Source organism: Bos grunniens, chromosome 17 (assembly GCF_055505025.1).
Source record: "Bos grunniens cultivar Pamir isolate PY7600 chromosome 17, Bosgru_T2T1.0, whole genome shotgun sequence".
In the NCBI taxonomy this organism is placed as follows: Eukaryota; Metazoa; Chordata; class Mammalia; order Artiodactyla; family Bovidae; genus Bos; species Bos grunniens.
This window is the reverse complement of record NC_141181.1, coordinates 10,339,560-10,351,810: the sequence shown is the minus strand read 5'-3', so window position 1 is coordinate 10,351,810 and position 12,251 is coordinate 10,339,560. Positions and strand designations below refer to the sequence as shown.

General features: G+C 39.1%; 1 protein-coding gene across 17 annotated transcripts in view; it reads left to right on the top strand.

The window, feature by feature from the left end:
* The window catches only part of ARHGAP10 (Rho GTPase activating protein 10), a 376,372-nt gene that overhangs the window by 240,103 nt on the left and 124,018 nt on the right, over positions 1–12,251 (top strand). For all 17 annotated transcript variants that reach the window (XR_015144127.1, XM_086346463.1, XM_086346459.1 and 14 more), the window contains 2 exons: positions 1,967–2,054; positions 10,302–10,360. Coding sequence is in view for 16 of the 17 variants with exons in the window: in XM_086346463.1 (XP_086202589.1) it covers positions 1,967–2,054; positions 10,302–10,360 (147 nt within the window). In the remaining variant the exon portion in view is untranslated. The remainder of the gene's footprint in view (positions 1–1,966; positions 2,055–10,301; positions 10,361–12,251) is intronic.

Below are 12,251 nucleotides of genomic sequence, written 5' to 3'. Positions count from 1 at the left end.
CTTGTATGAGATTTAAATAATTGATTTAATGAGAGAGAGAATATTCAGTTACTGCAGTAATTGGTTGGCAAAGCCTTTAGAGCAGAATTATTTAGTCCTAGTTATGAAGGATTGCACCTTTAATCAGGGTGCTTAATTTGATTTCTTGAATGTATCTGTGGCTTGTCTGACAAGCGCAGTAACAAATGAGTTCTGAATTGTAGGAACCGATCAAAATGTAATCAGTGTCAATTGCCATTGTTGTAGTTTATTGCATCTTGCTGTCAGTTGCTGTAATCAAGAGCTGTTGAAGTGCTTTAAAAAGTCTCTAGACTTTTGAGTAATTGACTTCATATATCTGATGTTACGGCTGTGAAATAACCATCATTTCCTGTTTTACTTTATTTTCGAAAAATTTGAGGGTAGCATTGTGTTGTCACGCATCTTTTCTCTTTTAAGAGGCACGCGTGACTTAATGCACTGTTCCGTTTGAACAGGATTTTCTTTTTTGAGCTTTAATTTGAAAAGGGTATACCAACAAAGTGTTTCCTTGCATATTTAGACAAATAGAGTGCAATGAAGGAAAAAAACCCTGAAACGACTAGTTTTTTGGGGAATCTTAGTTGAAACCTTCTGGAATGAGGGGGAAATAAGTCTCTTTCACAAATCTCTTATTTTCTCCTTTGCATGGTTGGAGTGTAGAAACTCAAAGCAGTTTCTGCTGATTGACTGATGTCATTCATCATAACCCATTTACTGCTTCTCTCTTTGGGTAGAATGCTTATACTTTCGGTGACTCAGCTCTGGTGATTACCTGCACATTTAATGATTCATGGAAGTCTGCATACAGCCCTGATTGACTGATGCTCTCAATAGAGCGCTTATATCACCTCCATTGAGCACAGGAAGAGCTGACGTTCAGATAGGTTAGAACTGACTTAGAGTGATGAGGCTGGTCAGGTTTGCAGCGGGACTTAAGCCTAGGCATGTGATCCTTTGACGCACTCTCTTCCCTGCCACTGGGTCACAGCCTTCCAAGGCTTGGAGATGCCACCACACTCAGAATGCTTGCTTTCCCCACCATCCTTCTTTTTAAATTTCAGAACTGACTTTTTCCTTTTCAAAACCAACTGTACATTCCATCTCCTCCTCCCTCTCCTGCCCCTTCTCCTTCAACTCTTCTTGTTCTTTTTTTAGTGCATGTTTTATGTGTTTAGAGCTTACTAGGTATTTGAAAGGGCATTTGGAAGAAACACGTTATTAATTTCAGGACAAAGAAAACCAATTTAGCATGAATGTCAGAAATGTTTTGTAGCGGCTTCTAATAAATACCTCCTGGATGAGAGTATAAATTGTAATGTTAATAGGAAAGATTACTCATAAAAGACTTTTTAAGTTTGTGTGTCATCATATTTCTGTTTTGGTTGATCATGTATTAGTCTTTGGAGAGATAGTATGATGAGTGCAAACCTTAGAAGTGTGGGACCAGACTTAGCTTCCTTCTTCTCCACTGAGTTGTTGATCTTCTCATAGTAATTTTAACATTAAGGGTGCTGTTTCCCCTGTCATAACACAGTGTGATAACAATAATGCCACCTGAAGCAAGTTCAGATATGTAGGCACTTCGTATGTCACATGCTATAAGCCATGGCTGCTGAGTAGCATCTTATAATAGTAGTAGTAATAGCGATCTATGCTTTGCAGTTGTGAATACTGAAATGCTTTTTTAAGATCTTCCATACTCCTAGCCCAACCCTTACCCTTTTACTTTGATCTCCACTACAGATTTTCTGAAGTGCTAGAAATGTCTGAGAATAGAACATGGCTTGTAATATGATAAGAAATTGTATGTAATGTTTTTTATAGGAAACCGCAGAACTCAATATTTGTGGTTTGGCTGTTTAAGAATCTAAGCATTGTCAGGCAGTCAAGAGGGCCTCTGAATGGTCAGGTTTTAATATTTGTTTCTTCCTTGCTTGCTCACTAGATGTGAAGACCTGCAACGAGGTAGACCTGGAGAATTCCGTCGATTGGGAAGTGAAGACAATAACAAGTGCCCTGAAACAGTATTTGAGGTGAGCTTCTCTTGGTAGCGGGGGGAAGAGCAGACTGTGTCTAACACACAGCCAATGTTGACTCTGCATGTGCAACTCAAAAGTGAAAGTTTATATGCAAGTATAAACTATGAGGTACCTAATGTGATGCTCCAGGAAGTGTGGTCCATAGTCAGTGAACATCAGCTGACAGATCGATTGCAACTGAAGAGAATTGGAAGAGACTTGGGTTTTGAAATGCGGATGTGAGTTTTCGGAATTAAATGCTCTGAAACAGTGAGGAAGAAGGCTATTTATTAACATTCATTGAATCTTTTCTTTGTATTGTAGGCTAAAGTGAAGATATCTTAATTTAAATGTAAACCCTGTGAAGTTAAACACTTATGATAATAACACAAAGATACAAAGCTATTTGAAAAGAAGTTTAATTGATGAGGTGTTTTTTAAAGATGAACTTTGAGTTTCACATTTTTGCTATCGAGTGCCAAGAAGGTTCAGCATTTCTATGAGCATTCACTTCCTTGAAAAAATAAAGGAACTGAGTGATCACAAAGCTGGAGGTTAGATGAAGGACAAGTACATGGAGCAAAGGAATGGGAAATAGTCGCAGCTGTGGTTCCTCGGCTCTGGGTCTGCGGGGGACTTTGATTTTTGTCTGGCAGTCAAATGGCACTGCCTCCCCAGCACGAGTTCTTTTTAACCAACACACAGGATTATTTTTCAGGGAAATGCTATTTGGGTTCCAACAAGCACATTAGAGTCAACTGATAGTACGTATTTTATATTTAAAAATTTCAAACATATAGGCTTGAAGATGAATATAATGACTTCTCATCGCCCCAGTATCCTGCTTCTTCAGTTTTCAACATTCGACACTTCTTGTTTCGTCAGTCTCCCTACTGCCACGTTTTGGGGATAATACTTTAGAGATTTTCTAAACCATCATATTGCTGCACTCATAAATCTTTGAGTGTGTCTCAGAAAAGACAAGGACTTTAAAAAAGGGGCCAAATAGAAAAGACAAAATGTATCATGCTTGTGCACTCAGTCATGTCCAACTCTTTGCAACCCCTTGGACTGTAGCCCGCCAGGCTCCTCTGTCGGTGGGATTCTCCAGGCAAGCATACTGGAGTGGGTTGCCATTTCCTCCTCCAGGGAGTTCCAGTAATTCCCCAAATGCTGGGACAACGAGAGGGTCTCCCCTGCCCCCAGGTGTGCAAAATGTCTCACGTTGGATGAGAAGCTGACCGATGTGGTGACTCAATATAGTGTGTTGTATGTGGGAATCTTGTCATTTTTATTACCGCTTCCCCAGCGTTAACAGTAATAAAACAATAGTTAAGGGGTTTCTGAGGTGGTCTAGTGGTGAAGAATCCGCCTTCCGATGCGGGCCACTGGGATTCGATCTCTGGTCAGGGAACTAGGATCCCACATGCTGCAGGGCATCCAAGCCCATGAACAGTGATTACTGCGCCTGTGTGACACCGGAAATAGCCCACGAGCCACAAGGAAGACCCAGAGCAGCCAAAATTTAAAAAAAACAAACCTAAAAACACCCAATAATTCTTATTTTTTTATGCTGCATTGGTTGGCTAGACATACAGCAATGATGTAAGTAGCATGAAGATATTTAGATACGAATTCATTTTTATTGGAAATGAAGCACTCGCTATGGGATTTCTAAGCGATCTCATCCCCCACCCCCTTTTCTTTTCTTTTCAGAACCCTTTAACTTTCATTCTCTGACAGATAAACAGTTTCCTTTATCCCTCCTTCCTCCTTGATCCCGTTTTGAAGCAAAACCAGAGCTTTGCGTTTTGATTGCGTCGTCTTTTTCTTTATTTAGTCTGTGGTGTAATTCGTTTTATTTTTCTTCTTTGAGTATAGGGGATGAAGGGGAGAGAGAGGAAGCCAGAGAACAGCTTCTCTTCACCAGTGCTTTTCAGGTTTAGTTCTACTGTCTCCAGTTGTCGGTGTGTGTGTGTGTGTGTGTGCGCGCGCGTGTGCGTGTGCGTGCGCGCGCTGCAGCATCATACATTGTATGTAAGATAACATGGTGGCTGGAGGGGCCTGGTGGAAGGATGAGACCGGTGTTAAAGGGGACAGACCTGTAATGGGAGGTAAACAGGCCACAGAGATGTAATGCACAGTATAACGGCTGTAGACAGCAGTGGACTGTAATTAGGTGATGTGATGAATACTGCTAAATCAGTTATCACATCACAATATATGAATTATCAAAATAACACCCTGTACACCTTCCACTTATCTAATGTTCCAAGTGAAATTTATTCAGTAAAAACTGAAATGTAGGGGGAGCATAGTCTGTAAATGTATTTTTGCATCTGTTTTGCAAAGCGGTTTTATTGAAGTGTAATTGATGTACAAGAAACTGCATATATTCATAAAATATCTTTGGACAAGTTTGATGTGCATGTACATCTGTGACGCCGTCAGCAAAGCCCGGATGGTGAACCTGCCATCAGGGGTTCCTCAAGCCCCTTTGAATTCGCTCTCTCTCACTCTTCTCATTCCCTCATCCCTGGGCAAACCTCTTGGCTTGCTTTCTGTCACTATACATTGATTGACATTTCCTGTAATTTCATATAAATGGAGTCATACAGCATGTACTTTTAAAAATCTGGGTTCTTGGACTTTCCTGGTGGTCCAGAGGGTAAGACTAGGCTCTTCCAACGCAGGGGGCACTGGTTCCATCCCTGGTCAGGGTTCTGGGATCCCACATGCTGCATGGCCAAAAAAGTAAAAAAAAATCTGGGTTCTTTCACTTGGTATAATTTGAGATTCACCTGTGTTGTAGCAAGCACCAGTTGTCCATTCCTTCTTGATGCTAACTGGTGTTGCTTTTTATGGATATACCACAAATTTCTTCTTTCATCCATTTACCTGTTAATAGATACTTGCATCATTTGTTGCTTTTGGCTGTTATAAATAAAGCTGCTAAACATCTTTGTGTAATTAATCTTTTGAGTGAACGTAGGCTTCCCAGGTGGCGCCAGTGGTAAAGGATCCTCCTGCCAGTGCAGGGGATACAAGAAACTGGTGTTTGATCCCTGGGTGGGAAGATCTCCTGGAGAAGGAAATGGCAATTCAGTTCAATATTCTTGCCTGGAAAATTCCAGGCACAGAGGAGCCTGGCAGGCTACAGTCCATGGGGTCACAAAGAACCAGACACAACTGAGCACCGAGGTGTTCGTTTCTCTTGCGTGAATCCTAAGAGTGTAGTGCCTGGGTCTTATGACAGGTATATATTTAACTTTTGGGGAAACGGACAAACTTCTTTCCAGAGTGGCTATGTTTTTTTGCATTCCCACTTATGATATACAAGAGTTCCATTTCCTTTATATCCTAGCTAGATCTTGTTATTTTGGATACAAATCCTTAGATATCTGCTTTGCAAATGTTTTCTTCCAACCTTTGTGGCTTGTCTTTTTATTCCCTTCAAAGTGTCCTTCAGAGAGCGTTTAAAACTTTTGATGATGTTGCATGTATTTATTAGTTGCTGTGGACTGTACTTTTGCCTAATGCAAAGTCACAAAGATTTTGTTTTCTTCCAGGAGTTTTATAGTTTTAAGTTTTACACGTAGGTCTATGATCTATTTTAAGTTAGTTGTTTTATAAGATACAGAGTATGGATCTGAGTTCACTTTTGAATGTGGATATCCAGTTGCTTCAGTACCATTTGTGGGAAAAACTATCCTTTCTCCTCTAAATTGTCTATTGAGATGATCTTACAGTTTTTCTTCTTTAGTTTGCTAGAATGGTGGTGGTGGTTGTGAGTTGCATTAATTTTATTTTAATATTAAGGCAGTTATGTTTCTGTGATGGGCTTCCTTGGTGGCTCAGTGGTAAAGAATCTTGCCTGCCGATGTAGGAAATGTGGGTTCAATCCCTGGGTTGGGAAGATCCCCTGAAGGAGGAAATGGCAACCCATTCCAGTATTCTTGCTAGGAAAATCCCACAGATAGTGGAATCTGGCAGGCCACAGTCCATGGGGTCACAGAGGAGTTGGGCATGACTTAGCGACTAAAAAACCAATAATTTCTGTGATAAATCCAACTTAGTCACAATATATTATCCTTTTATTTATCTTACTGAATTCCAGTTGTTAACACTTTATGTAGAATAGTTGCATCTACATTCATGAGTAATATCAGTAATATCTATAGTCTTTTTGTCTTTAATTTTGCTATTAATACTAAGGTAAATGCTGATATCAAGGAATGACTTAGAAAGTATTCCCTCTTATATTTTCTGGAAGGATTTGCATAGAATTGGTAGTATTTCTTCTTTAATTGTTTGGTAGAATTTATCAGTGAGTCATCTGGGTCTAGAGTTTTCTTATTGGCAGGATGTTTACAAATTCATTTTCTCTAACAGACGTGGGATAGCTGTTTCTCAGAGGAAGTACTTCTTATGGAGTGAGCTTTGATAGTTTATGTCTTTTAAGACATTTGTCGATTTCATCTAAACTGTTGAATTTGTGGGCATGAATAGTTTCATAACATTTTATTGTCTTTAGAGCCGGCAGTGATTCTTCAGTCACCTCTGTTACTTGTGACTGGTAATTTGTGTTTTCTATCTTTTATTTCCTAATTATTATGGCTAGGCTTCCCAGGTGGCGCTAGTGGTAAAGAACCCGTCTGCCAGTGCAGGAGATGTAAGAACCCTGGGTTCCATCCCTGGGTGGGGAAGATCCCATAGAGAAGGAAATGGCAACCCACTCCGGTATTCTTCCGTAGAGAATCCCATGGACAGAGGAGCTGGTGGGCTGTAGTCCATGGGGTCACAAAAGAATCGGACACGACTGAGTACTGAGCAGCCGCAGACTTAACAACTTTATGGATTATGTAGAACCGGTTTTTGTATTCACTTATTTTCTCTGTTGTGTTTTGTTTTCTGTTTGATTGACTTCTGCTCTGATCTTTGTTTCTGTTTTTCTGCTTATTTTCAGTTTAATTTACTTTGTTGTTTTTTTTTTTTTTTTGGCTGTTCAGGGTAGAAAGTTTAAGACTTTTTTCTAACATAAGTACTTAGTGGTATAAAATTTCCCCCAAATACTGTTTTACCAATATCCCTTAAATTCTGATATGTCTTATTTTCATTTTAATTCACAGTACTTCCTAGTTTTCCTTTCTTTGAGGTTTTCTAGATGTCTCTGTTCAGATCAGATCAGATCAGATCACTCAGTCGTGTCTGACTCTTTGCGACCCCATGAATCGCAGCACGCCAGGCCTCCCTGTCCAACACCAACTCCTGGAGTTCACTCAGACTTACATCCATCCAGTCAGTGATGCCATCCTGCCTCTGTCATCCCCTTCTCCTCCTGCCCCCAATCCCTCCCAGCATCAGAGTCTTTTCCAGTGAGTCAACTCTTTGCATGAGGTGGCCAAATTACTGGAGTTTCAGCTTTAGCATCATTCCCTCCAAAGAAATCCCAGGGCTGATCTCCTTGCAGTCCAAGGGACTCTCAAGAGTCTTCTCCAACACCACAGTTCAAAAGCATCAATTCTTCGGCGCTCAGCCTTCTTCACAGTCCAACTCTCACATCCATAGATGACCACAGGAAAAACCATAGCCTTGACTAGACAGACCTTTATTGGCAAGGTAATGTCTCTGCTTTTGAATATGCTATCTAGGTTGGTCATAACTTTCCTTCCAAGGAGTAAGCGTCTTTTAATTTCATGGCTGCAGTCACCATCTGCCGTGATTTTGGAGCCTAGAAAAATAAAAATAAATTCAGACTTAAATTGAAGAAAGTAGGGAAAACCACTAGACCATTCAGGTATGACCTAAATCAAATCCCTTATGATTATACAATGGAAGTGAGAAATAGATTTAAGGGCCTAGATCTGATAGATAGAGTGCCTGATGAGCTATGGAATGAAGTTCGTGACATTGTACAGGAGACAGGGATCAAGACCATCCCCATGGAAAAGAAATGCAATAAAGCAAAATGGCTGTCTGGGGAGGCCTTACAAATAGCTGTGAAAAGAAGAGAAGTAAAAAGCAAAGGAGAAAAGGAAAGATATAAGCATCTGAATGCAGAGTTCCAAAGAATAGCAAGAAGAGATAAGAAAGCCTTCTTCAGCAATCAATGCAAAGAAATAGAGGAAAACAACAGAATGGGAAAGACTAGGGATCTCTTCAAGAAAATCAGAGATACCAAAGGAACATTTCATGCAAAGATGGGCTCAATAAAGGACAGAAATGATATGGACCTAACAAAAGCAGAAGATATTAAAAAGAGATGGCAAGAATACACAGAAGAACTGTACAAAAAAGATCTTCACAACCCAGATAATCACGATGGTGTGATCACTGACCTAGAGCCAGACATCCTGGAATGTGAAGTCAAGTGGGCCTTAGAAAGCATCACTATGAACAAAGCTAGTGGAGGTGATGGAATTCCAGTTGAGCTATTCCAAATCCTGAAAGATGATGCTGTACAAGTGCTGCACTCAATATGCCAGCAAATTTGGAAAACTCAGCAGTGACCACAGGACTGGAAAAGATATCTCTGTTACTGATGTCTAATTCAGTTTTTAATTGTAAACAGAAATACCCTGTATAAATTGAACCCTTTAAATTTATTGAGATTTGTTTCATGGTCCAGGATATCTTTATCATGATGAGTCCTCCATATGCACTAGGAAAGAATGTGTTTTCTGTTGATTTTGGATACAGTGTCATTTAGGTGACAGGAATACCAATTAGGTGGGCTTCCCTTGCAGCTTAGCTGGTAAAGAATCCGCCTGCAATGCAGAAGACCTGGGTTTGATCCCTGGGTTGGGAAGATCCCCTAGAGAAGGGAAAGGCTACCCTACTCCAGTATTCTGGCCTAGAGAATTCCATGGACTGTATAGTCCATGGGGTTGCAAAGAGTCGGACACGACTGAGCGACTCACTTTCGCTTTGATACCAATTAGGTACATTGATGGTTGGTAGCTTTGGTCAAATCTGTATCCTAATTGATTTTGTCTACTTGTTATTTATTATCGTTTTTTTGTCTACTTGTTTTTATCAGTTACTGAAACAGAGAGATGTTTAAATCTCTGGTCATATTTGTGGACTTGTCTTTTTCCTCCTTGTAGTTCCATCGGTTTTTGCTTCATGGATTTTGAAGATCCTGTTATTAGACCCATTAACATTTATGATTGTTGCAAATTCCCTGGCAGTCCATTAGGATTCTGTGCTTTCATTGCCGAGACTGAGGGTTCAATCCCTGGTTGGGGAACTAAGAACCTGCAAGTCATGGGGGCACAGCCAAAATAAATTAATAAATTTTAAAAACTCATTTCGGATTGTTTAAAAAATTAGGATTGTTATGTCTTCTTGATGAATTGACCTCTTTGTCAGTGTGACATGACCTTCTTTATCCCTGGCATTTTGAATGCGATTTGAATGTGTTTTAAATGTTTTTTTCTATGTGTATATATGTCTTTAATTTTTTAAAAAGCATTTGAAGAGGAATTTCTGGGCTTCATGATCTAAACGTTTTAAGAAGTTTTTATCTTTTATGTTGCCAGATTGCCTTCCAGAAAGCGAGTGCAGATTGATAACTCGTCTTAGTGTTCTTTAAGTGTTTATAGAGTTTGAAGATCTGGTCTTTTAAAATTTAAGATACATATCAATGCTCATTGAACTAACATTCTGTTGACCACAGTATGAAATCTACTATTTATGTAATTTGCTTTGTAGAAAATTAAAATGATTTTTTAAAAGTTGTTATCAATTTTATTTTATATCTTTATTGTTTCATAGGCATATATCAAAATTGAGTACTATATTTTTATAAGAGATGTAAGAGGAGGGGGCTTGATTTCTTTAAGTTTGTTTAATCTTCTCCATATAGTTTTTGTGACGTCTTCAATGAATGCCCTAGGGGTGATTGCCAATATTATGTTTATATTTAGTTGGATAAAATGTTTGACCTTAAATAAATTAGTCTGTGGAAGGAAGTTTTATATATGAAATCAGATGTTTGTAAAGGTACTTTCCTACATTAAATGTGAAATACTATGTGCTTAGATCCGATAGGGATTTGTGACTGCTTGAGCTTTTGATAATGCCTGGTGCAGATAACACTTAATAAAGGAATCCATTTGAATGATGTATTTTTTTGATATGTAAAATATTTCTTGGAGAGTTTTGCACATAAAGAAACGCATGACATATTGAATATCCTTTTGTAAAAAGCGCAAAGAGAGTTGACCTGTTTGGTAATTCTGAGCTGTCTTTTCCATGTAGGAGTCTTCCAGAGCCGCTGATGACCTATGAGTTACATGGAGATTTCATTGTTCCAGCCAGTAAGTATTGTGTCGAGGTGATAGAAACAGTTCTGTGGTTAACTGTGTATACGCTAAAATTTCCACTAAATGGAAACTGAATTTTGATTTAAATCTCCCTAATTTAATTTCCATTTAAATTTCCACTAAATCTCATTTCCACTAAAATGAGAGATTTGTTTTTGTTATAATCTGTATTAAAAATGGAAATCACTTTAGGAGGTGTTTGACATTTGCCCCCCTTTTAGAAGATGAAAAAAGGAATAATTAATATATGCATTCATACAGTCACAGACGTTTATTTATTGCCTACTGTGCACTGGTCCCTGGTAGATTGTGAATATATTGAGCTGTGAAAGGATTTCTGCCCCAGGAGTGAATTCTGTAGCAAATATTGGGGTTCACACACTTCTCCCTAAACCATAATATGTATAATAATGTCATGAGCACAATGTGATGGGAACACAGACATATTTAACTTGCAGAAGGTTGGGGAGATTAGCAGATTTGGAGAGATTAGCAGGTTGGAAATGACTTTACATAGAAAGATATTTAGATGGAAACTGCAGGCAGAAGGAATATTGTGAGCTCATGCCAGAAACCCACACAATATTTGGTAGAGAGTGAATTCTATGTGATAAAACGTTAAATGAAAAAGGCTTATAGTTGGTAGAATTTTAATTTGTGATTACATTTTTTTGTGAGTCATAACTCATTTCTTGTTTTCTTTCTATTATACACTCAATTATACCGTGTTATACACACTCAGTTTTTATATTTGACACATGGTGTTTAATCATCATAGTCCTCCTAAATATTCTGGTGTTAGGTATTTAATAGTTAAGGAAAGCAAGGTTGGGATATGTTAAGTACCTTGCCAGGTTATAGAGATCTTTATTTAAAATTCAAAACCCCAGTTCTATTGGCTGAAACCTGCAGTATTGGTTTTCACAGGTGCACTGACGGTAGCTGTAATTGTATTTTCATTTCCGTTTATTTTTTTCCCTTGGATGTATTCCATAGTTTAATCTGTTGAAAACCTTAGAGCAATCCCTTTGGGTCCCATGTTACTGCTGCCCAAACATTGCTTTAAATGTTATCTCCTTGTGAGGTCCCTGCTCCAGCCAGCATGAAGGTTCCTGGGAGGTTGCAGAAAGAAGTAATGGGTCAACCCAGTTAGATTCTGCATATAAAACAGGCGTTTGCAAAAATATGGTCTATTCACTTGTTTTCACATGGAAGAGGATTTTTTTTAAAAAGGGAATCAGTATGATCAAGGAAGTAGGGGAAAGTTTTCTTGGCAAAAACTCAAGCAAATGCTTAGTTGTTTTGAATTCTTGCCTGTGGCATTTCTGGCAAACCGGGGAAAGAGAAATTAAACTCTCGTTGGAGGACAATTGTTTCATGTTGTTTGCCTCCGAGACTGGAAAAAGCAGAAGAGTGCCAGTTTTAATCTAAAATCCTTTGAGAATTGGAGAAAGATAAAGTGATTATGGGGTAAAGGCTTCAGTCACCATAAGTTAGTATCGTTACCGCGCTTTGTAACTGAAGCCAGTATGTTTGAAATTCTAACATCACTGTATTTTTACCAGATGTAGAGGTGGGAGTTCACAAGTGGTTGCTAAGTCCTAGGAGGTGAGTTTCAAGAGTTGTTGAGGCTGTCCTTTCACACTGTGGAGGAAGAGATTGTGTAAGTACAAAAGGCAGCGTCACCTTCTAGGCCAGTGCCTTATTTTTTGCTTCCGGACTTTGTGAGGATCCCACACAGCGGGCTCTCAGTTCCTGACCAGTAATCGAACCTGTACCCTCTGCTGTGGAGGCTCAAAGTCCTAACCACTGGACTGCCAGAAAAATCCTTCCCTTCATTTTTTTCCTTGTCAGTTTCTTTCCTGTAGAGGTCTGTTGAGAACCT